At 36.7% G+C, this 26,933-nt stretch overlaps 1 protein-coding gene across 1 annotated transcript in view; it reads right to left on the minus strand.

Annotated features, from left to right (window-relative positions):
- Nucleotides 1-4,301: 4,301 nt before the first annotated feature.
- GMCL1 (germ cell-less 1, spermatogenesis associated) overlaps nucleotides 4,302-26,933 on the minus strand; it is a gene marked incomplete at its 5' end in the record, with an annotated part of 43,862 nt that continues 21,230 nt past the window's right edge. Inside the window, 5 exons of the mRNA XM_079721182.1 lie at nucleotides 4,302-4,636; nucleotides 8,014-8,101; nucleotides 10,164-10,309; nucleotides 15,700-15,775; nucleotides 20,835-20,904. Coding sequence (XP_079577308.1) covers nucleotides 4,508-4,636; nucleotides 8,014-8,101; nucleotides 10,164-10,309; nucleotides 15,700-15,775; nucleotides 20,835-20,904 — 509 coding nt within the window. The 3' untranslated portion in view covers nucleotides 4,302-4,507. The remainder of the gene's footprint in view (nucleotides 4,637-8,013; nucleotides 8,102-10,163; nucleotides 10,310-15,699; nucleotides 15,776-20,834; nucleotides 20,905-26,933) is intronic.

Raw genomic sequence — 26,933 nt, forward strand, 5'->3', positions numbered from 1 at the left:
TTTGGGTAACTGGAGACTTGACTACAGGGGGAGAACACCTAGGGAGGATGGTACAATAATCTAGATTGGAAACTTCAGTGGCCTGTACTAGAGTGGTATCAGTACGTAAGGTGAAAAGTGGCTGAATTTGAGAAGTAATTGATAAAACTGGAAAAACTTGATTTTTGGAGGCAGAGAATGAGAGAATTATAAGATTCAACAATGACATCCAGGTTTCTGGTTTGTGCAACTGGGTAGATGGTAGCATCATTTGCTAAGGCACATAATGTAAGTTTTGGGTAAAGACCATATGTTCAGATCTTGGACATACTAATCTGAGGTGCCATTCTGAACATCCAAAAGGAGATGCCAACTAGATGTGTTATCTGGAGCTTGCAAGAGAGATCTAGGCTGATTTTTTGATTCCAAAGAAAGGAATCGTCAGAACATAGATGTTCATTTGAAGCCATGAGAGTGCATGAAACCACCCTGGGGAGGCTGAGAGAAAAGGGCCTGGAGACAGCTAGAGGAAGAACCCCAAAAGGAGACTAAGGGGGAGCCAGAGAAAGAGAAGGAAAACCCATTGAGTGTGAGGTCAGAGAAGTTTTAAGAGAAGGCTGCTGTTTTTAAGGAGAACAAAGCGGTTAATTTTAAATGTTAAAAGGAATGAAAAAAAAAAAAAAAACCCCACATCTAACCTAAAGGATTTAGCAACAAAATCTTTGCTGACTCAGTTTTAGTGGAGTTGGGTTGTGAATGGCTTTTGCAGTGGAGAGAGAACTTGTATAACCTTTTGTGTTTTTTTTTGGCTGCACCACATGACTCGTGGCACCTTAGCTCTGCCACCAGGGATCGAACCCAGGTCCATGGCAGTGAAAGGCAGTGAAAGCACAGAGTCTTAACCACTGGACCACCAGGGAATTCCCTGCATCACCCTCTTGAGAAGTTTGGCTTATGCAGGGCAAAATATGGCAGTGGGTGGAGGTAAATATAGAAGGTTTTTCAAAGATGGGAGAAACTTAAGCATGTTTAAAATATTGGTGTGAGCACAGAGGGAAAGAAAAGTAAAGTACAAAAGAGAAAGAAAAAAACTGAAGGAGTTACGTTTCCTAAAGGGACAGCCCTGAGATTAACCATAGGCAGGAAAAGAAGTGGTATGTCTCTAAGTGGCTCCTCCCCCTTCAAGATGTGGGAGAGAAACTGTATTCTGCTAGGGCTTCCTTATTTACTGATCAAGTTGCCTGCTCTCAGAATGCAGATTACCCAGCACTGTATCTGGAAGAAAAGTCCTGTTTTCAATACCTGAGTTTCTCTCATTCTAATGGCCATTTTAATGGGTTTTGAGTGGAGTAGGGCTGCGGTACTGTCAACACTTGTGATCACACTTGCTTGTAACTTCCCTCCCCAACCGGACAGCAAGTTTTCAGTAAAGGCAAGCTGTAAAGTATGTATGTACTTTACGTAAGAATCAACATTAACCATCTGTGATTCTGGCAAATGTACTATCTTTAGCCTTGGTTAAACTTTGTTTTACCTCTTCTAGTCCTGTTTTATGTAAAATCACCAGCCTTTACAAAAGTATCCTACTTTATCATTACAAATGAATGCATGTTGTTGAGTCAGTAATTTCCCCCCTAATTTAGATGCAGTCTGACCACTAGTTAACAGTGATGATGTTTGAGGTTTTTTTGCTTTTGTATCCCTGTACCGTGGACTTCGGGAAGAACTGCAAACTCTGTGGTTGGGATGAAACTGTACAATGACTTTTGTTTTTTAATGTAGTCAAGTGATTTAGGTACGCATTGCTTGAAATTATGATTCAACACATCATTCTAGGTGACTGACAAGTTATCTACCATATGCACCCCTGGCTCTATTATCCTTTCTATCCTTTACATGGGTTCATCTTTAAGGGAATATAACTCCTGACATAGTTTCAGTGTTAACAGTCTAATATTCTAGATCACCTTTGTTGGACAGAACTTTCTGCAATGATGGAAATATTCTATATCTGCACTGTCCAATACAGTAGACACTAGTTACACGTGGTTAACTAAGCACTTACAATGGGTCTAGTGTGACTGAGGAAGTAAATTTTAATAAATTTTATTTAATTTTAATTAACAAATTTAGATAGCCAAAGTGACTCTTGGTAACCCTAATTTTGCATTTGATTTTGAAATCTGCTCATTAATGATGGCAATGAATCCTATTTAAAGACTTGAAATGCGCTAAAATGTTGGCTGCTAAACACTTGGTTAAAAAGCTAATGACTACAACATTCATTTAATTTTGCCTACCTTGCTAAGTTTCAAGCCAAATTTATTTAAGAAAAAAAAAGGAAAGGTACACTCATATCTCTCTTTAATAATTTAGCATGGAACTCTAGAACATTTTCTCTTAAGGAACTCTTCTTTACTGATAGCCAAGTAAAAATAATTATTAGTGGATAAATATTGTTTTCTAGCCCTTGCAGCTTAAAAAAAGACTTGGCAAAGGTTATAAGGCAAAAGCTGACAAACACCTTCATATATAATAGTTTATATGATACTTCAGCTGACACTTTTAATATTTATTGAAATATTCCAATTATAAAGAATGAAAAGTATGCAAACATTAAAGTATTTGGTAAGAAAACAAAAGCAGATCTTTACTATCAATGTGAAGTACTAGCTGACAATTACCAGTTTCTCCAATGAGAACACAACATACTTATGACTGAACAAATATTTATTTTATCTGTGAATGACATAAGCAATTTGGCCAGGAAACAAAGAATGGACAGGAGCCATATGTAATTCCAATTTGATTAATTCATATAAGTGAAATGAAATAATTTTACTCACTAATATACTCAATAAGTATCCTTACTCCCAAGATTTGGAAAAATTCAATTATTCAAAGAATTCAATTTGTTTGGTATTTATATTTTTTAATATGTAAGGGTGAGGAACCTCTGATGTTACCATAAGATAGAAAAAAACCAAAAGCATATCTCATGGAAGAGATATAGTTATAGCCAAATACAAAAACAAGAAATGAAGCCTCAATACAGCCAAATTATTGGATTTTTTACTACAGTTCTAGGGGTGGAGATAGGGAAGACATTTAAAAGCTTCCTTTAAATTTACCATGAAGATGAATTTTGAAAGGACAAAAGTGATTTATGAATCTATGGACATATCACTAGGGAAGAAAAACTAGCAATAAATTCTAAAAGTTAAATCTAATTGGAAAAAATCTAACTTGGAAAAAAAATTCTTGTTTCAACTAATTTTTTTTTTTTGGTCATTTTATATAATAGTTGATCCTTTTTTCCAAATGGGTATTTATTTGTACAGATACACAAAAGTAATTCCCATTTTTCTTAAAACATACTGAAAATATACATTAACCACAAAAAGTACTCACTCTGACTGGAAAGACGATGAGCATGGCTATTTTCAAAACAGCAGTAAACACAAGAAACCAACATATATAAATCATGACAAATGTACATCTCATTTTTGACAAAAATAAGTTCTATTTGTACATTAATGTTTTATTATCAGCTTCTATATGATATCCTCCAACCTTATTTACAATTACTATGAGATTTCTAATAGCATGTGTAACTCAAAGGCACTCAATTCATAGGTTATAAAGTCCTGAGCTTAAGTAGGAAATAGGATTCCCAATTAAAATTTGAACATAAATAAAAAGATCACAGAATATGAGAATGTTTAAAGTGTAATATTTGGTACATAAATAATCTGTACCTAATAATAGAGTTGTACAGAATGTCAAAGAAGAGACCATGTAAGGCAAAGGAATATCCTCAGAATCCAACTGATTTTCTCCCTCATCCAAGTTCATTTGAAAGTCTGAACCTGATTTTTTTGTTGTTAAAATCCCAGTAAAGCTAAATATCAATAAAAAGCAAAATAAAATAGCATGAAAATGCTTAAGTTAAAGAAAAAGTTCCCCAGTCTTCAAAACCATGAAAAAAAATTTAATGATTAAAAACATATATAAATTGGAAGAATATTCGACTAGGAGGAGGAATCATAAAGAGCAGTTGAAAAAATTAAAGGACAGCTTTAAACACACCAACTGAAACAGCATTTATAATTGGACAAATTATTCCTTTACCATTCTTTTAGCCAAATAAAAATAAAACTTACAGATGGATAATTGAGGTTCACTAACATTAGGTAGGATCAAAGTTCAATCTAAAAATTAACTCTATATTTGGTTGCAGAGAAATGTGAAATTTACCTACGGCAATTTTCTACTGATGCCAAATTAAAAAGCATGAGTCGACATCTTTATAACAAACGGTTTGACGGATATTTTCTTGGCTTTAAAATGTTTTTTGATATATGCATAGAAATGTAATGAGGATAAGAATAGTCTTCTGTATTATCTGAACAGTTCATAAGGCCTTTGTCACTGTTAGTCACCTTAGATGTGAATATCTGCAGGGCCATTAAATTAAAGCTGGCCAAAAAAGTTTACAAAGTGCTACTGTTTCCAACTGATGAGATCCTCAGTTTTCTGGATTTTCTGGATGATGATTATTTTCAGTTCTTTTTTCTGGAGATATATACAGGAAGTTACAGCAGATATATAAAGGGAAGCTCAGAAGCCTGCTGTCCAAGTTCATCACTACTTGTTCCTATAAAACAAATTTGTTGCTTTAATAATAATAGTAATATATAAAAATAAAACAGAGAACCAAACTGTTGAATTGAGTAAACTGAAGGTTAGTATGGTGGTTAAAAGTATGCATCTGGAGTCTGAGAGTCACTGCTCATATCTCAAAGAGAGAGGAAACTGGACAAAATGATTCTATATCCCATAGAGAAGAATAATCATGCACAAAGAACCCAGGGATTTTTGAAAAGAGAAGGGTGAAGGTGAATTTGCATTACTTGTAATAAAATTCTTTTTAAAGTGAGTCTAATTAAAAAAAAACATTATTGTCTCCACAATAAAATCAGTAAAACAGAAATCTCAGATATGAAACCAAGTATATAAGGACTTACAGTATATGATAAAAATGGCATTTCAAATACATTGACAAATTTGATACACTTTAGATGTATCAAATTACTCCAATGAAAAAATTAAAGGAATAGGAAAAAAAACCCAGGTGACTATATAATCCCAGTTAGAAGGCCTAAACAGCACATCGAAAGAAGAACTCATTAAAGGAAGAGATTGATAGATTGTTTCATGAAGGTTGAAAGATAAATTACAAAAATGGAAAAAGTATAGCATATCACAAATGTTATTATTCTTAATATATAAAAGGTGTTAAAATCAACAAGAAAACAAACACCTTAATTAAAAAAACAAACAATATAAACTGTCAATTTACACAATATGTTCAATAAGTATATAAAAAAAAAACTATATCAGAAACCAAACAAATGAAAACTAAAATAAATGATTTGTTTCCACTTATCATATTGTGAGAAGGACTAGAAAGGATGATACACTTCGTTGTGTATGCTCTCCTGTACTACTGGAGGGAGTGTAAGTTGACGGTATTTTGGGAGGGCAATTTGGCCATTAGAAAATATATATATGCCATTTAATTGTCAAGAATTCCACTTTGTGGAATTCATCTTTTAAAAAATCAGAAAAACATATAAAGATACATGTACATTTTTTATAATAGTGAAAAAACAAAAAAACAAACAAAAAAATCAACTTTATCCAAAAAAGCATTATTTAAATTATGGTATATCTAAAATAACTCTTATGCAGTAATAAAAATGATGTTGTGGATATATATTTATTGACAAAAAAAGCTATCTATGTACAACAAAGTGGAAAAAGAGCAGGCTACAAAATAGTTAACAGTAAGATAAAATTTTGGAAAAAAGATATAGGTGATGAAAAAATGTCAGCAGTGTCATCTCTCAGTGGACTATGTATGATTTTTTTTTCTTATTTTTATTTTCTTTTTTTCTATAACAAACGTCTATAAGCTACATAAAACACATATGCAACCCCTCAACTAAAATCCTTCCATAGCTCTCTAAAGGAGCTCAGGAAAAAGTCCAAACTCCATCCATAGCCCATCACGCCCTGGCTCTACACCTACTGAACCCTTCCTCTTCCAAACCTCTCCATTCCTTGAATGACCCATGTGCTGCCTTGCCTCTTTTTAAATTTATTTATTTGTTTTTGGCTGCGTTGGGTCTTTGTTGCTGCGCGCGGGCTTTCTCTAGTTGCGGTGAGTGGGAGCTAATCTTCGTTGAGGTGCACGGGCTTCTCATTGCGGTGGCTTCTCTTGTTGCGGAGCACAGGCTCTAGGCGCACGGGCTTCAGTAGTTGTGGCACGTGGGCTCAGTAGTTGTGGTGCGCGGGCTTAGTTGCCCCGCGGCATGTGGGATCTTCCTGGACCAGGGCCTGAACCCGTGTCCCCTGCATTGGCAGGCGGATTCCTAACCACTGCACCACTAGGGAAACCCCCTTGCCTCTATCTTACTCATCATCTGAGGCTTGGTTCAGGTATCCATTCACTTGTCAACTTTTCCAGAAGAGGTTTTCCCTGAACTGTGTCTCTGCCCCTGCCCCAATAACCACACCTGTCCCCAACCCCACAGTAAAGGTTAGAGATGTCTTCCTCAACGTTACACACTCTTTGAGCCCATCCCTCTCCTTCTACTTAGCTATATAAGCTCCTCTTTATTTCCTCCACTCCTAGCATAGAACCTAGCATGAAGTAGGGACATAAATGTTTGCTGAATGAACAAATCAAGGAACACTAGGAATACAGCTACTGTCTTGGCCTGGTGTTTTTAATTAAGTCTCTGGCTGCTTTGAGCCATGACATTTTTTTTTTGCAGTACACGGGCCTCTCACTGTTGTGGCCTCTCCCGTTGCGGAGCACAGGCTCCGGACGTGCAGGCTCAGTGGCCATGGCTCACGGGCCCAGCCGCTCCGCGGCACGTGGGATCCTCCCGGACCGGGGCACAAACCCGTGTCCCCTGCATCGGCAGGCAGACTCTCTACCACTGCGCCACCAGGGAAGCCCCATGACAATGTTTTTTAATGAAGTTCCAGGTTGAAGGTAAAGATAGATATTGTCCATGCAGCTCCAGAGGGTGTGAGAGTGACCAACAGAGAATTCCAATGGAGGCAGATTTGAATCTTCTTATGTACCTACATTCTCACTTACACCTACCACACGACAGAGTCAGCTCCCTCTCACTAAGAGTTCCAACAATGGTTGAGGAGCCTCCGTAAGAATGCTGTGAAAGGAGTTCTCATACAGGGTAGGTGAGGTCAGAACTATCACTTCAAGGTTCCTTGCAGTGCTAAATTTTGATGTTTTATGAGTCTCTTCAGTCTGAGGAAAACTGCTAACTTCTAATAATTTATGTGAACCATAGGCTCCAAACCCTTTATTAAAACAGTATGTCCTTTGGAATGGTGGTTAGCTTTACTAGAAATAAACATCCTTGATTTTTAACAGCTCTCATTTTACTTTTTGAAACTGGTTTACTTTTTCATCATGACATTTTGAAACTTCTACATGCATGTGATTTATGAAGAAACAAATGGCTTTAGAGATAATTTTGGGAACATTACAGATGTCTATCATTTTAGAAACCTACTGTGCTAGAGGATAATGTTTGCTTAACATCTAGGAGCTATGGAGATATACTAAATTGTCTTTAAGATATGTTATTAATGTATAAATAAATGAACACAATGGAGAAAACAATTAAGATTCATAGCTTTGTGAAGATCATGTTCAGGATGAATAATTTTTCCTTATTGTCAGCTCTGCCCCTCAAATCAAATTGTGTTTTCTTTTCATTATTATTGTTTTTGGTCTTAGTTACACTTCTGGTAGAATGGAGTAAATTATGCAAAAGTGAACATGGTACTTCCACACTTACCTTCAAAAAATTCTCAAACCAATCTCTAAATCAAACATTAAATCTACTTAAGAATTTTCAAAAGACAAATAATAAATTTGTCAAAAGACAAATACTATAATGAAAAAATTAACAGAAAAGTAATCAAACATACCTGGTCCTTTTCAAGTGTAAGTATTTGATAGCCAGTTGTTCTACCACATATTAGTTTTCCACTACTATCAAAAGAAGCCAAACGTAATCTAGAATAAAAACACACACACACAAAAACTAATGATTTTTTAAAGCACAGATCAATTTAAAATACTTTATTACTTTTTTCTTCCATATTCTATGTCTTTTAATTTTTTAAATTCTCTATAAGTCTTTTATTTGTTAAGAATTTAAAGTCTTTTCAAACTATAAACTGGTTCTATTTAGATTTACAAGCTTGTGCTATTATACATATCTGAGATATAAAAATAATTTATAAGTATGACTTTAAAAATTAATTAATTAATTAGGTTACAGCGGGTCTTAGTTGCAGCACATGGGCTCCTTAGTTGTGGCATGAGAACTCTCAGTTGCAGCATGCATGTGGGATCTAGTTCCCTGACCAGGGATCAAACCCGGGCCCCTTGCATTGGGAGCACGGAGTCTTAGCCACTGCACCACCAGGGAAGTCCCCAAGTATGCCTTTTTTATTGTGATAAAATATACATAAAATTTACCATTTTAACCATTTTTAAGTGTATAGTTCTTGGCATTCAACACATTTCACACTGTTCTGTAGTCATCACCACCATCCATCTCTAGAACCTTTTCTTCTTCCCCAGCTGATACTCCGTACCCAGTAAACATGAATTCCCCATTTCTCCTTACCTCAGCCCCTGACAATCACCATCCTACTTTGTCTCTATAAACTTGCTACTCTATGTACCTCATGTAAATGGAATCATACAGTATTTTTGTTTTGTAACTGGCTTATTTCACTTAGTGTAATGTCTTCAAGCCTCATGTTATAGCACATGTCAGAATTCCCATTTTAAGGCAGAATAATATTCCATTGTAGGTATACATCACATTTTGTTTTTCTGTTCATCTGTCGATACCTGGGTTGCTTCCACCTTTCAACTGTTGTGAATAATGTTGCTATGTGTACAAATATGTTTTGAATCCTTGCTTTCAATTCTCTTGGGTAAATAACCAGAAGAGGAATTCCTAGATCATACGGTAATTCTATTTAATTTTTTGAGGAACTACCATACCACTTTCCACAAACTAAGCACCATTTTACATTCCTGCTAGCAATGTACAAGGGTCTAATTTCTCCTCATCTGCACCAACACTTTTGTTTTGTTTTTGATCTTAGCCATCCTAACGGGTGTGAGGTGGTATCTCACTGTGGTTCTGATTTGCATTTCCCTTATGATTAGTAACGTTGAGCATCTTTTCATGTGCTTATTGGTCATTTGTATATTTTCTTTGGAGAAATGTTTATTTAAGTCTTTTGCCCATTTTTGAATCAGGTTGTTTTTTTGTTGGGGAATTTTAGGAGTTCTCTATATATTCTTATCAGATATACGGTTAGCAAATATTTTTTCCCATTCCATGGGTTGTTTGTTCACTTTGTTAAGTGTCCTTTGACACACGATTTAATTTTGATGAAGTTCAACTTTTTTTGTGGTTGTTGCTGCCTGTGCTTTGGTATCATACTGAAGAAATCATTGTCAAATTCAATGTCATAAAACATTTCCCCTGTTTTCTGCCAAGACTTATTTTATGGTTTTAGCTCTTATGTTTAGGTCTTTGATCCATTGTGAGTTAATTTTTGTGTATGGTGTAAGGTAAATATAAATACATGACTTTTAAATAATCCGTTCATTAAGCTATTTTCCATTTTGTCAGCATCCTCTCCAGAAAAATATTGCCAGCTCAACTATTAGGCAAAATTGGAGATCTGAAATCCTATAGAAAGTTAAGGAAAATACCAGACATGTTTTCCTGTAAGAATACCTTGTTGTATTTCCAGTTTGGACCTTTTATTTTCTAGGAATAGCAGCAAGGCAACAGCTTCAAGCCCAGTATCAATCCTACACCATTCATATTCCAGCCCATTCTTTCTTCCTGACATATTAGATCTGGGTCTTATAATTGTGATTATTAATACATTTTGTAGGAATGGAGCTTTATCATTTCCCTGCAGTTTCATATATATTGTATCTTACCAAAGTTCTACTATTGTTGGTATAAATTATGGTTTTATTTCATTTCTTATAGTTCTTCTAGAGTGAGGAAGAGTGGGGTGGGAAAATCTCATCCTACCTAAATGCTATGCTCCTTCGAGGTTGTAAACTGACAGTTCCACTACATGGCTGATTCAATGTATTGCGTTTGAAAATGATGTATCGATTGGTGTAAGTTACAAGCAGGTCAAAGCCGAAGTTAAAACCTGTCCACCGCCAGCAGTACTAAAATACAAAGGAGAAAGATTTACTTCAGTTTATCATATTAGCAAGTCAAAAATAAGAAGTTCAAACTGTCTTGTCTTTTTCTAATTCATTTCAAGTATTTCTGTCTTATGGGTCCCTACTTTTTGTCAGTGCTTTAAGGATTAGCATACCGAATATATCTGTGATATATATATAAGATTTACCACATAGACATAGTATATATCAAAGCCAGCAAAAACAGCCTTTATGATCATTATTCCTTCAGGTACTTTCCTAATATCATCTCTTCATGATCTGTTTCATCAACTCTCTACACTGTAATTTTATCATAACTAATATGGCTTAGTTTATAGTTATAAGCTATACCAACTCTAAGTAGGTATAGTTTAGGGGACTAGGAGTCTAGATAGAGGTAATAAGAATCCACTAAAATTTTTCCTGCTTTAAAAATACTCTGAAATACCTTAAGTGATACCTTGTGTGATCTCTCTTATATGTAAAATCTAAAAAAAAAAGTATATATATAAAAAAAACAACCCTAAGCTTACAGATACAGAGAACAGCTTGGTGGGTGCCAGAGGCGAGGGGTGGGGAGCAGGAGAAATGAGTGAACTGTTTTTTTTAGTTTAAATAAATTTGAAAAATACCCTAAAATACCTTAAGTAACTAACCAACAGATACACAAGTGAGTTATTTTAAATACCATCATGAGGTTCACAATTTGTTTATTCTGTCACCTAATAGTTAATAAGAGACTATTAAGTAAAGTGGCATGGTATAATGAAGTAAAGTTAGGACCTTCAAGTGTCTGGTTGACCCTCTGAATTACAACATTAAATCAAGAGTTCACTGATATTTATTGAGCACATATTTTGTGCCAGGTACTGCTCTAGGCATTGAAGAAATGGCAGTGAAGAAGTTTCTGCCCTAGTAAATGTATATTTTAATACGTGTGTGTTTGTGTGGAGGAGGAGATGAATGACAAACATGAAATGGGATGGAAGAGGACAGGACAGAATGCCAGGAGAGAGTGGCAGGGTAGGGGAGGTGGGCTGGCAGCTGGGGAGCCTGCCGGTTCAGGCAGCTGGTCAGGGAATGTCTCTCTAAGGAGATGCTACGAGACTAGAGTCCTGAGTCAACTAAGGAGCGGACTGGGTAGCTATCTGGGGAAAAGTGACTTAGACAAAGAGAACAACAAATACAAAGTTCTGGAGGTAAAAACATGCTTGGCCTATCTGAGGAACAGCAAAAAGGCTACGTGGCTAGGGCAATAACTGAGGGGGACTGAAGCTGGAGATGAGTTCAGAGAGTCAGTCAGGGGCCAGAAAACATATGGCCTAGAGTCCACAGTAGGAAAGAGTTTGGATTTCTTCTAAGTGTGGTAAGAGGCTAATGGAAAACTTTAGGGAAGGATGTAACATGATCTAACTTGCATTTTAAAAAGATGATTTTCGCTGCTGTGTGGAAAACAGAATGTATAAGAACAAGAGTAAAAATAGGGAGAGTAGTTATGAAGCTACAACAGTCCAGGCAAGAGATAATGGTGGCTTGGACTTGGGTTGTAGTGGTAGACATGGTAAGAATATATTTGGGGGACTTCCCTGGTGGCACAGTGGTTAAGAATCCACCTGCCAATGCAGGGGACATGGGTTCGATCCCTGGTCCGGGAAGATCCCACATGCCGCGGAGCAACTAAGCCCGAGCGCCATAACTACTGAGCCTGGGCTCTAGAGCCCGTGCGCCACAACTACTGAAGCCCATGCATCTTTGGCCTGTGCTCCGCAACAAGAGAAGCTACTGCAATGAGAAGCCCGTGCACCGCAAGGAAGAGTAGCCCCCGCTCGCCACAACTAGAGAAAGCCCATGCACAGCAATGAAGACCCAATGCAGCCAAAAAATAAAAAAAAATAAAAAGAATATATTTGGAAGGTATATATTCAAAGGAACTTCTTATGGACAACAGATATGGAACAAAAGAAAGAAGAATCTGAAGTGTGGAGCTTATGCAGTGGATGAACAGACGGGTTATCTATGGGTTGGAGAATACTTGGGAAGGAGGAGTTTGGGAATGAAAATCAAAGAGATCAGCTGGGACCATTATATTTGAGAGGCTATTAGAATTCTAAGAAAGATGTCAACTGAGTAGCTGGATACAGGAGTTAGGAATTGGTGTAAAGTCATGGGACTATATGAGATCACTTAGGAGTCAGCATAGAGAGCACAGATATGGAAGAAGTCCAAGTACTGAGCCTCCAGTCACACCAACATTTGTTGAGAAAGAGAAGGATCTAGCAAAGACTTAGAGGGAGCAGCCAACGAAGCAGGAAGAAAACCAGCGCAGTATGCTGTCCTGGAAGTCAAATGGAGAAAATCTCCATGTAGTGAGTGAACAGATGGGTCACGTTGCCAAGAACTTTCGGAAGACTAAAAACTACTCGACTTGGTAATGTAGGAATCACTGGTGACAATGGCACAGCGTTTCACTTGACTTTATTGGAGTAAATGAATTGGAGTGGATACAGGCAACTTTTTTCAATGAGTTTTGCTTAAAAAGGGTGCAGAGAAATGGATTGGAAGCTAGAGGGGAATGTGAGTCAGGAAATGGTTTAAGATGGGTGATGCTGTAGCATGTTAATATGCTAAATGAGAATGATACAGAAGAGAAAAACTGATGATGCAGGAGAGTGAGGCGACGACTGTAGGAGCAAACTTTTTGAATAAGTGAGAAGGGATGGGGTCCATTACAAGAGGAGGTGGACTAGGATAGAAGCAGACAGTTCATCCATTCTAGTAAAAGGAAGAGCACAGCACACGGCTGCAGATGCAAGGAGACTGGTAGTATTGTTGGTAGGAGGATGCACGGATTCTCTTCCTACTGCTTTTATTTTCTGAATGAAGAAAGCAGCAAGGCCAATGGAAAGAATAAGGGTGGTAGCACTGCCCTTTTGAGAAGGTATGAGAGCTACTCCAGGAGCAGGAGGATAAATTCACTAGGGAAATGTAGGAGGATCACCATTTCGCACTAAAAACCTGCTTGAAGTTTACAGTTACAACATTCAAGTGAAACCTGCTGGGGTTTGTATGGTGTTTTCCTTTAGACACATTCATTTGTATGGAAGCAGGCATGGAATGCATGGAAAGGTGGGATTTAACAAGAACTGGGGTTTAGCCTGGTGAATTTGACTGAGTGAAAAAGGGAAAAAGGAAGTTAAGAGTATAAGCCAGGGACCAATTTTTTTTTTCACCTTGTATATTGTTTTTAATTAATTGTTACCTACAAAAGTTCCCAGCCTTAATTTTGCTCAATAACTTTTAAAAAATAAATTTATTTATGTATTTATTTGTTTATGTATTTATTTATGGCTGCATTGGGTCTTCATTGCTGTGCACCAGCTTTCTCTAGTTGTGGCGAGCAGGGACTACTCTTCGCTGCAGTGCGCGGGCTTTTCACTGCGGTGGCTTCTCTTGTTGTGGAGCACGGGCTCTAGGTGCACGGGCTTCAGTAGTTGTGGCGTGTGTGGGCTCAGTAGTTGTGGTTCGCAGGCTCTAGAGCACAGGCTCAGTAGTTGTGGCGCATGGGCTTAGTTGCACTGCGGCATGTGGGATCTTCCCGGACCAGGGCTCGAACCCATGTCCCCTGCATTGGTAGACGGATTCTTAACCACTGCGCCATCAGGGAAGCCCTGGTCAATAACTTTTTAAAGTTAATTTTTATTGGAGTATAGTTGCTTTACAGTGTTGTGCTGGTTTCTACTGCACAGCAAAGTGAGTCAGCTGTACGTATACATATATCCCCTCTTTTTTGGATTTCCCTCCCATTTAGGTTAGCACAGAGCATTCAGTAGAGTTCCCTGAGCTATACAGTAGGTTCTCATTAGTTATCTATTTTATACATAGTATCAATAGTGTATATACGTCAATCCCGATCTCCCAATTCATCCCACCCCAGCCAGGGACCAATTTTAAGATGGAACATAAAATATAAGTCAAGTAAAGAAAGAAGTAGGGATATGGTGAAAGGGTAACGGGGAAAAGATAGTAAGAACAGTGTATTGTACATTCTAGTGGGGTTAAAAAGTTGTTGGGAGTCCAGGTACTAGAGGGAGAGCGCTAGAAAGATAACACGAGGTGGAGTCTGCAAGTGGTATGCTTAAAATGGAGATTTTGAAGAGGGTACATGAATTAGTGATACAAAAATTGAGGATAGGCTTATAGGAAATTGGTTCCTCAGGTAGGGTAGAGCACAAGATCACGGAGGGAAGGAAGGTCAGGGAACAGATGCTAAAATCACCAAGACTGATAAGAAGAGTAGGGAGAAAGAAAGCCAGCAAGCTGAGCGAGTGACGGCCACAGTCAGAGTAGTGAGTGGTGTAGAAGTATGCACTTCAAAGGAGCTGTGATTCAATGACGACGAGGGTGGAACAAGGTCTGGAAGCGACAATAAGGAGGACTAAGGAATAAATAAGATGCTATTCCTCTTTCATACTCTGCAATTATTAATGCAAACATAAAATAATGAAACTTTCAAAATTAAAGTTAAAATGAGGGAAAATCTGGGAGAAAAATAACCAAATGGTTATCTAAATTAGGCTGAATTGTTTTCAAAGATGAAAATTACAATTAGGGTAGAGTTTTTTTAAAAAAATGTAGTTCAGGGCTTCCCTGGTGGCGCAGTGGTTGAGAGTCCGCCTGCCGATGCAGAGGATACGGGTTCGTGCCCCGGTCTGGGAGGATCCCACATGCTGCGGAGCGGCTGGGCCCGTGAGCCATGGCCGTTTATCCTGCGCGTCCGGAGCCTGTGCTCCGCAACGGGAGAGGCCACAACAGTGAGAGGCCCACATACCGCAAAAAAAAAAAAAAAAAAAAAAAAATAAAAAAATGTAGTTCATGTCTCTTTAGTGGCTGTAAAATCAATTTAATGAGTCACAACCAGCTTTTTAAAGAAAAATTAAGTAGAAATACATCTATAGGACACAGCAGCTGTAAGCATTGTTTTGTAATACTTTTGTTTCACTTATATGTATTTGTATTGGGTGTTAATGAAATACATAATTTTTAATGTGGGTAGCAATCAAAGCCTTTGAATGTCTTTGATCTTGGGTAACTGTAAAATAGAAAGAATTACTTTTAAGACTATGTAACAGCTCCCATTTAACGTCTTATTTATCTTTATTTCTGGTTTGCTGAGGGATCTTCTCATATCTCGTATCTAGACCCAGAAAGTTCAACAGTCTCAGAGAAGGCTGAATAATGAATCACCACTGAGTATGTAACTCCTTGCCCAGGAGATCATGCTACAGAAACTAATCCACAAAAAAGCTCTTCTGAGGTATAATATGTATCATGATTGTTATTGAAAATATATTTTGCACTGTATAAGACTATTAAGAGTCACAACCCATACTTACTTCACCATCTTTGGCAAGCTTTCTACCACACCTCATGCTATTTCCCTCTAGCTCTTCTTTATTGATTTCTTGAGGCCTAGAGATATATATAAAACATGAAATCTCATGGAAAATAAGCAACTAATATTTGAAAAATAACTGTGAGTTAAAACAAGAGAAAAACTTTCTACTAGATTTAAAAATAAAATTTTGTAGTACAGATAAAAATCAAAATGCAATGATTAAATCTAGCCCATTACCTCTGCTAAATAAAAAAATTTTTTAATCTTTAGTGTTTCATTTATTGCCTTGACTTCTAGAATACTTTTACTAGGGCACAGTGAAACCAGAGAAGAGGGGGAAAAAATCTATGAGAAATTCTGCTTACCGAGAAAATAAAACACTTAAAAGTCTAACTACTAAGTAAAATTAAATTAAAATCTATTATTTAAGACGTGACTTGGTATCACCTACCATTAGATATTATTGTTTGGCACACAAGCCATTTTTTAAAGTAGTACAACTATACAAATTCAGTATTTAATAGAAAACAGTTGTAGAATTTTATCAATTAATCTTTACTTGGCCCTCTTACTTTAAAAACCTTAATCAACTAAGAGAAACACTGTTATTTCAAGATGTAATAATAAAATGACATTATTATTAGCTTAGAATTCCAAATGATAAAATACATTCATTCATATACAGCATTTATTAAGTACCTAGATACTGGGGCCATCATCATCATCATTCTCTAATAAATATATTGAAACAAATACATAAAAAATAATGAAATGTAAATAAAACTAATAAAACATATCCTTGACATCCACGAGCTCAGTCTAGCAGGGAACTAGACATAAGTAAAAATATAATAACGTGGAGAGAACTGATGTTAAGAGCATGAAGAAGGCACAGATTTATTGCCTGGGATTAAGAGTGGGGATCATCACAGAGGAAGCATTATTTGTGCCTGAGAGGGAGTTTGTTGGGGTAGACATCAGGGGTGAACTCTATGCAGAGGAAGGGCATTCCAGGTAGAAGGACTAGCAAAAAAGGACCGGAGCATGAAAGGGTACTAAATGTATGAAGAACTTAGTGCAGCTGGAGCCTAAAATGAGCATGAGAGGAGATAAAGCAAAAAGCATTTGGGACAGACTGTTGAAGGGCCCCACAGGCTATGTTCACAGGAGTTTCAAATTTTCCTGTAGATAAGAGAGAGTTCCCATGTATTTGTTCTGTTACTTTAAAATTTTTTCTTACAAAAACTTTCAAACATATAAAAGTAAATAGGGACTTCCCTGGTGGCACAGTGTTTAAGAATCCACCTGCCAATGCAAGGGACACGGGTTCGAACCCTGGTCCGGGAAGATCCCACATGCTGTGGAGCAACTAATCCCGTGCACCATAACTACTGAGCCTGCACTCTAGAGCCCGTGAGCCGGAACCACTGAGCCTACGCGCCACAACTACTGAAGCCCACGCACCTAAAGCTTGTGCTCCGCAACAAGAGAAGCTACCGCAGTGAGAAGCCTGTGCACCACAAGGAAGAGCAGCCCCCGCTCGCCGCAACTAGAGAAAGCCCATGCACGGCAATGAAGACCCAACGCAGCCAAAAATAAATAAATTTAAAATATAATAAATAAATAAAAGCTTTGCTTAAAAAAAAAGTAAATAGTACAATGAGCCAAATTTTCTCACCATCTAGGTTCAATAATCCTGTTTTAGTTTTACTCCCAACCCACTTCTCCCCACATCCCTCCCAACTGATTATTATTGAGGCTGACCCTCCAGACATCATATCCTTTAATCTGTAAATATATATCACACATAAAGCAATAATCCCTAACTATCATCAAATGTCCCTGGTCTTATTTAAGCAGGGAAGTGAAATTATATTTCTACTTAGGAGGCTAATCCTGTTGGCAATGTGGAAAAGCATTTGGAAGAGAACACTGGAGGGAGACTTTACTAGATTATAACCTAGAGTCAAGGGAGTACACTGTCTTTCTCACTTTAGCAGCCCTACGGTAGTGAGCAGATGCTCAGTATGTGTGGAAGAGAGTGCTTCATTAGGGGCAATACAGTCATATACATAATAAGAAGGCAAGAAAGCCACTTATTCTAACTCAGTCTCTTAGGTGAGGCTCTATATTAAACTCAAGAAGGATACAGATGAGAAAAATCTTGAAAAATAGAGAACATCCAACATGTAAAAACTGAATATACAAAAGAAGTAGGTAGGATGGTTTATAAAACATTTCATACATTACAAAATGCTTCAAATCTGAATTCCAGTAAATAACTAACTCTCATTTTTTGGAGGGGTCTCTTATTTCTATTTCAACAATCTTACTGTATTTGTGCAAGATAAGTATGCTATGAATATATTTGGGAAAAGATGGGATATAAGTTACAAGTAAAGTAGAAACTAAGAACCCTGGATAATAATCTTGCAATCATTATCTTAAGTTTATAGAACCCTTTCACACACTCACTGTTTAGCTATAAACACAACTAGGCTATTATTTTAGTAAGTTCTTTAGTGTATAAAAATGATCTAAAAGAGATCAGGGCAGAAAAAAATTTAAATGTAAAACCTTTTTTTATACTCACAGGTGGACTGTCTCTTCACACTGCCTATACCAAGGAGCTAGTATAAAGATCAAACAATAAATGTGGAAGTACTTCTCTGAACTGCAAAGCACTACACATTGAAAGAACAGATAATATGCTTTCTCTTAAAATGAAGACAGTACATAAATATTTTCTAGAAGGGTCATATGCTTTTTTTTTTTTTTTTAGTGGTACGCGGGCCTCTCACTGTTGTGGCCTCTCCCATTGCGGAGCACAGGCTCCGGATGTGCAGGCTCAGCGGCCATGGCTCATGGGTCCAGCCGCTCCGTGGCATGTGGGATCTTCCCGGACCCGGGCACGAACCCGTGTCCCCTGCATCGGCAGACTCCCAACCACTGCGCCACCAGGGAAGCCCGGGTCATATGCTTTTGATGAAGGCACCTGTGTAACCAGATGGGTTAATTCACCTTACACTCAAGTCTTCAAAAAACCTATTACAGGGGACTTCCCTGGTGGCCCAGTGTCTAAGACTCCACGCTCCCACTGCAGGGGAACTGGGTTCATCCCTGGTCAGGGAACTAGAGCCCGCATGCCGCAACTAAAAGACCCCACGTGCTGCAACTAAAAGATCCCGTGTGCTGCACCTAAAGATCCCACGCGCCGCAACTAAGATCTGGTGCGGTCAAATAAATAAATAAATAAATATTTTTTTTAAAAAAAGAACTTAAAAAAACAAAACAAAAAAAACCCTATTACATTAGTGAGAATTTGACAATACTGCCACAAATAAGAAAATTGGCTTTACCTATACATATATATGAAGATCATGCTTTATGAAAGCATTATTCCAGGTAATATTTCAATGGCTTAAAAGAATATCATAACACTAAGTGAAACAAAGTATATGAATTATTCAATTTTACTAATATAGCAAGTGACAATACAAACATTCTGTTATACTAATTGACCAAAAAGATAAATATTTATAATATTGATAGTTATAGAAATATAAGAATAAAAGCTGATTACATGATCTTTTCTCTAACAGCTCTTGATTTTAATACTGTTACTGGTTTTTCAACATAATGAATACATTTAAAAATTCATAGCAAAATCCATACACCTGTGGTCAATTAATCGACAACAACAGAGGCAATAATATATTAATACAATGGAGAAAAGACAGTCTCTCCAACAAGTGGTGGTGGGAAAGCTGGACAGCTACATGTAAATCAATATGAACACTCCCTCACACTATATACAAAAAAACTTCAAAATACTTTAAATACCTAAGTATAAGACATGACACCATAAAACTCCTAGAAAAGAACATCAGCAAAACATTCTCAGATATAAGCTGTAGCATATTTTCTTAGATTAGTCTCCCAAGACAAAAGAAATATAAGCAAAAATGAACAAATGGGACCTGACCTAATCAAACTTATAAGCTTTTGCACAGCAAAGGAAACCATAAACAAAATGAAAAGACAACCTAGGGAATGGGAGAAAATATTTGTAAATGATGTGACCTACAAGGGGTTAATATCCAAAATATACAAACAGCTCATACAACTCAAAAAAACAAACCACCCAATCAAAAAATGGGCAGAAGACCTAAATAGACATTTCTCCAAAGATGACATACAGATGGCCAACAGGCACATGGAAAGATGCTCAACATCAATAATTATTAGAGAAATGCAAATCAAAACTACAATGAGATAACACCTCACACCAGTCAAAATGGGTATCATCAAAAAGTCTACAAATAATAAATCTGGAGAGGGTGTGGGGAAAAGGGAACCCTCCTACACTACACTGTTGGTGGGAATGTAAATTGGTGCGGCTCCTATGGAAAACAGCGTGGAGATTCCTTAGAAAACTAAAATTAGAGCTACTATACCCCGCAATTCCACTCCTTGGCATATATCCCAAAAAGATGAAAACTCTAATTCAAAAAGATACATGCACCCCAATGTTCACAGCAGCACTATTTACAAGAGCCAAGACATCAAAGCAGCCCAAGGGCCCATCAACGGATGATTGGCTTAGGAAGATGTGGTATATTTATATACAGTGGAATATGTATTACTCAGTTATAAAAAAGAATGAAATATTACCATTTGCAGCAACATGGATGGACCTAGAGAATATCATACTAAGTGAAGTAAGTCAAACAGAGAAAGACAATTATAAGATATCACTTATATGTGGAATCTAAAAAAAAGAATACAAATGAATCTATATAAAAAACAGAAGAACTCACAGACAAACAGACTTATGGTTACCAAAGGGGAAAGGGAGTGGTGGCGGGATAAATTAGGAGTTTGGGATTAACAGATACAAACTACTATACACAAAACAGATAAGCAACAAGGATTTACTGTATAGCAAAGGGAACTATATTCAGTATCTTATAGTAACCTATAATTGAAAATAATCTGAAAAAATATATATATACAACTGAATCTCTTAGCTGTACACCTGAAACTAACACAATATTGTAAATTAACTATATTTCAGTAAAAAAAAAAATTTTTTTTTTTTTAATGAACAATGCTATGATGTACCATACTTACCCCACCTCACTGTCTTGTTCTGCCCGGAGCATAGCAAACCACTGCTGTTTATACACAGAACATAGCCATTCTGAAGTGTAAAAATACATATAAGAATAATAAGAAATATGGAAAAACATAAAGGATTTAAAAATTTTAAGAAGTTGATAAAATTTTTACCATTTTAAAATTCAAGTTTAAAACAGCAATAAGTAAAGCTGTTAATTTTATTTTATAAATATGCTATAACAATACAGCTTAATGATTTTTAAAGTGGTAAATGTTATCTTCCTCTGCTTTAGGACAGATTCTACTTAGATCACATACATTTAAAACTTTAGTTAAAAGTATGTTCTAGTATTTAATAATTTCCTTTTCATAGCTCATACTATTTTTCATTTGTGAGAAACATACCAAAAGTAATATTTTCAGTTTTAACAAAAGCTTTAATAGAAAACTGAATGGATTGTTCCTATATTAAATTATCTGAAAACAATTAATGAGAAATATACCATCTCTAAATTATTAGATGAATTATGCAACTCAAGAAATAATTTTGACACAATTTAGATAACTATTATAATTTAAATTATTACAAATGGAATATAATAATTATAGATATTCTTCCCTTTAATAATAAGTATATAATTTTTCCACAAAATGAGACTGTGGAAGCTGAAATTTTAATTATTTTACATAAAAACATGGATTAAAAATATAAGCAGAACTGGCTTAGCACCATATTTATTTTTTGCTCTTATTTATTCCCAACTAAAAGGGTAGTTTTTCTAATTTTTAAGTTAAATGATTTCTCTACCTCTACTGAAAGCCAGGGGAAAAACCCTAGTGCAATTAAAATCTGGGTTTTCACTTCATAATTCTCTACCTAATAAAAGGTATCCAGATGACTTGCACTGATTTATTGGTGTCCTTCCTTAAAATTCTCTATAAATATACTTATGAGTGCTTCTTTCCCTAAAATAATATTGTTGCTATTATAAGGAATAACTACTGAATATCTAGGCCACAAACAATTCATCTTCAGTAGGTAAAGACTAACAGCAAAGTTTATGTGACTCAGTATACCTACACACATATTGTTCATCTTATTTGCAAGGTATTTGGATTTTAAAATTCTATTTTTACTGTATTTTATTAAAAAAAAAAAAAGCTGATCCCTTCCCATTAAAATGATTTCTCAACTCACTACTGGTTATGCCTGTAGTCTGAAACTCGCTGATCCAGAGATAGAATAGGCTTTTCATGATTCATTTATAAAAATGGAATGAAAGGGTTACACATTCATATTCTCAAATATCATGTAAGCTATATCCCATGAAAATGTTTTAAAATTTAGTTTCAACAACTTTGAATAAACTCCTTTAAAACTAAAGGAATTTTTTTTTTTGGCTGCGCCACCTGGCTTGTGGGATCTTAGTTTCCTGACCAGAGATTGAACCCAGGCCTCGGCAGTGAAAGCAACGAATCCTAACCATTGGACTGCCAGGGAATTCCCTGAAAGCATTTTTAACAAGTTAAAAATGTGGGTACACATTTTTGTCCCTCCTTTCTTGCCTTAATCTAAAAGAGTAAAAAGTCAAACTAGAAATCTTTTTGGTCACAGGTAGTTCATCCAGTAGCAGCAGCCCCAAAATAAGTCACTAGAACCACTAGTTCAAATGCAATGTTGACAGTTGATACACGGGGGGAAATCTCTGATAAAATGAGATTGAAAAACATGGGATAAAAATAAGTGAAACAATTTGCCTTATATAGAATTTTTAATATGATTATATGCAGACATATCTCCCAAAACGCAGATACACTAGGCAGAGTTTGCCAGAATTCTTTTTGGCAGAGTTAGTGTTCAGTGGAAAGATTCTGAAAAAGTGCCTTCAAGAAACTTCCACTCAGTGAAAACAAATTTAAGCACTTTTAAACTTTATCAGACCAAAATACAAAACAAAAACTCAAAACAGGCACATCAAAGTGGCATTTGACAGTGCTATAAATCAGCAGCTGCAGATCTAACCAACAGCAGTTTTTTTTTTATTAGTTTCTGCTTTATAACAAAGTGAATCAGTCTCAACAGCAGTTCTGAATGTAAACACAGTACTTTTCTAATAGAATAAATGAGATAAGTCAGAATGAATTTATTTAGATCATTTCTCTTGTCTTATACAAAGGATATGGGGAAGGGGGTCTCCAAAAGTATACTATTTGAAAATCTAAATGTCTTAGATTTACAAAACTTTAAAACACAAACAGAAAGATAAGATACGCCCTGAATTTGCCTAGTTTTATTGTTTAAATGAAAGAAACAGTGTATATTCAGGTATATACACATACAAAAATCTACTCACAACCAGTAAAGCATATAGCAAAAAACAGCCTACAGGTTGAATGTTATATGAAACACGTTAAGTCAGAATTAGATCATGAAGGTGAAGGACAGTCTACATAATAAAAAATTCCTATCTGGATAAAAGAATATTTTGTACAGAGCATCTACGTATATTAGTATAAAATTATGGAGAAGTTCGTCTCAAAGATCTTCACGTATAATAACCTAAAAATCTAGTTCCAAAAGATGACAAATTTACTGAGTACAGTATTTCTCAATAAACCTAATTACATGAATGTATATACCTTTTCATTTTAAGCAACTTATTTTCATAAAATTCATACTGCTTTAACAATTATCATCTCTATTGAATTTATGAAAATATTAAGCATTAAGTTTCCCCATTATTCCCACAACAGTAATTCCTGATATAAAAAGTTACAAGAATACCTATTTTCTTGCCCACAATGCAAAGTAAGGGAATAAATCTATTTCATTACTTTGTTATCAAAAGCCAAAAAATTAAACATACTCAAAAGAATGGTGATTCAAAGTTAAGTCTGAATTCAAAGTTAAGTTTGCTTAAGTTTCTGCAACTGGATATGCAAACTTAAAGAGATTAAACATAGTGGACTTCTTTTAAGTAAGATGTAGCCAAAAAAAATATGGGCTTTAGAACAGGAAAGACTTGGGGTTGCAGTTGAGCTCTGCTTCTCATTAGCTGTATGACAGGATAGTAATACTTCACTTCAACTATAAAATGGGAACAACTACCTTGATAATTTCAAAGATTATGTTACATGATAGGTGTTAAATGTATAATCTGGCATATTACCTGGGACACTGTGAAGAATCTACATGTATTTGTTTACTTTTCCAAATCTATAATCTGGCATATAACCTGGGACACTGAAGAATCTACACATATTTGTTTACTTTTCCTCCTCCCCTTTAAGGTTCTTAGGTTAGGAGCTAGAACCTAAACTCATCTGATAGAGTAAATACAGTATTAGGCCATATGTAAGTTAGTATGTTTCAGAAAATGATTTTAGTTCACACAAACTGAGTGCCTACTACCTGTCAAGCACTGTATTATGTACCCGAGAGAAAAAGATGAAAAACATACAGTCCAAACAGAACACAGATATATTCTGTACTACAGTAATCTAGCAAGAGATGACGATGTCTTAACAATGAAGTGGTAGCAGGCAAAAAAAGGAGGTGAGTTTGAGAATTATCTAGGGAAAAAATCTATAGGACATGGTGAACGGATGTGGAGGAAGAGAGTTTGAGGAGGACAGGATGACTTGCAGGATTCTGCCATTTTTTGTGAGGCTGGGTGGGTTTTTAACGTTGATGACTGATAAGCGAACATGGGAAGAAAAAACCAGGGACTAGAGCTGGAGAGGAAAGATATAAGTACTGTTTTGTTTTTTTAAAAGAATTTATTTATTTATTTATTTATTTATTTATTTATTTATTTATTTATGGCTGTGTTGGGTCTTTGTTGCTGTGTGCAGGCTTTCTCTAGTTGCAGCGAGCGGGGGCTACTCTTCGTTGCGGTGTGCGGGCTTCTCCTTGCGGTGGCTTCTCTTGTTGCGGAGCACAGGCTCTAGGCACGCAGGCTTCAGTAGTTGTGGCACATGGGCTCTAGAGCTCAGGCTCAGTAGTTGTGGTGCACATGGGCTTAGTTGCTCCGCGGCATGCAGGGTTTTCCCAGACCAGGGTTCGATCCCGTGTCCCCTGCATTGGCAGGCGGCTTCTTAACCACTACGTCACCAGGGAGGCCCATAAGTACTGTTTTGAATAGATGAACTGAAGCAATTTACACATGGCTAGTAACAGTTGGATATTCAAGTATGAAACTCAGGGGAGAGGTCAGAACTAGAATCTTTCAGTAAGTCATATGAATGAAGGGAATCACTCTGGGACACTACACAGAATGAAAAGATCAATGATGCGCTAAGGGCAACCTCAGGAAGTTAAGAGGTGGGCAGAGTAAGAGAAGCTTACAAAAGAAAAAGAGAAGGAATGGTCAGAGAGACAGGAAAAGAATCAGGAGAGTACAGCATTTCTAAACTAAGGTAGTACTGTAAGAATTTCAAGGAAAAAAACTAACAAACCATGATATAAAATGCTAGAGAAGTTAAAGTAAGACTAACATGAGGCCACTAGATTTTACAAACAGGACAAACCTAACTTTGGCTAGAAAGTTTCAGTGAAATAGTGGGGCCAAAGACAGACTGAAGTGGGCTGAGGAATGACTGAAAGGTAAGGAGATGGAGCAGCAACTCTGAAGAAGGTGATTATAAGGACAGGAGCAGTTACCATGAAGGGGACTCAGGGTCAAGATGGGGGGCGGGAGCAGGAGGGAGGGATTTGTTCTGTTTTTTAATAAGAGATTTGACCACACTTATAAGCTGAGGGAGAACAGGAGGGGGCTGAAGATACAGATTATTAAATGACAGTGCAAAATTCCATAATAAACAGGAAGTGATAGGATTATGAACACAGTAGAAGGTTGGCTTGCACAGGGAGGGAGCACCTCAAAACCTCTGGGACAGGACAGGAAGGACAGGTGAAGAAGCCCAGGAATCTAAACAAATTTTTGCCTGATTACCTTGCAAAAATTTATAAATTTATATAAAATTTATATAAAAATTTGAAGGAGAATTTATATTAAAAAATAGGAGAGTTCCCATACTGACAGCGAGGTTATTGGAGAGGAAGCTTGAACAGAGTGGCAGAGGTTTGATATATAATTGCTGAAGCAAATGAAAAAGAGGAATGACCAAGTAAAAGTAGTATATAAGGAGTCCCAAGGTCCAGGCTTAGCACTGAAATATGAGTTTGCAGTGGCACCAATACAAAAGTTATAGAATGCTCTGGAGCAGTACTCAGCACAGAGTAGAAGATATAGAAACAAAGAAGGTTTAATTTAGTTTTAGAATTTTGTAAAGTAGAAGGACAAAGAGTTGAAAGCAACTGTGAAAGAGAGTGGTCCAGATGATCTAACATGAAATCCAGGCCTGAAAGGAAGAAAAGGCAGGAGGTTTGAAAGACTGGCAGAAAATGGAAGGCTTAAGACGGATTGGAGGGCTTCCCTGGTAGCGTAGTGGTTAAGAATCCTCCTGCCAATGCAGGGGACACAGCTTCGAGCCCTGGTCTGGGAAGATCCCACATGCCGCAGAGCGACTAAGCCTGTGCGCCACAACTACTGAGCCTACACTCTAGAGCTCACGCGACACAACTACTGAGGACCACGCACCTAGAGCCTGCGCTCTACAAGAGAAGCCACGGCAATGAGAAGCCCACCCACCGCAACAAAGAGTAGTCCCCGCTTACCGCAACTAGAGAAAGCCCACGCGCAGCAACAAAGACCCAACTCAGCCAAAAATGAATAAATAAATAAATAAATAAATAAACAAATTTATTTATTTATTTAGAAAAGACGGATTGGAAAGCAAACAACAGTGTAAAAGGAATGAGGCTATGAACATGCTAGAAGGTTACAGCTTGCAAACCACTGGATTTCTCATGGTGAGAAATTCTGGGTTACAAGGTTCATAGGTGGCAAGTGCTTAATGATCAGCAAAGATAAATGTTACAGGAGTTGAGGTCAAATTACTAGGAGGCTAGGGTACTAAATGGAATGATAACATGGACACATTATGTTACTGAGCAGGTGTAGAGAGGCAGACAGAAATTAAGTGCCCAAGTCTTAAATGAATGTGGAAGAATGACTAGGGATCAGAAGAGAAAGAATAGAGGGTGAG

This window comes from Hyperoodon ampullatus (genome assembly GCF_949752795.1).
Source record: "Hyperoodon ampullatus genome assembly, chromosome: 15".
Lineage (NCBI taxonomy): Eukaryota > Metazoa > Chordata > Mammalia > Artiodactyla > Ziphiidae > Hyperoodon > Hyperoodon ampullatus.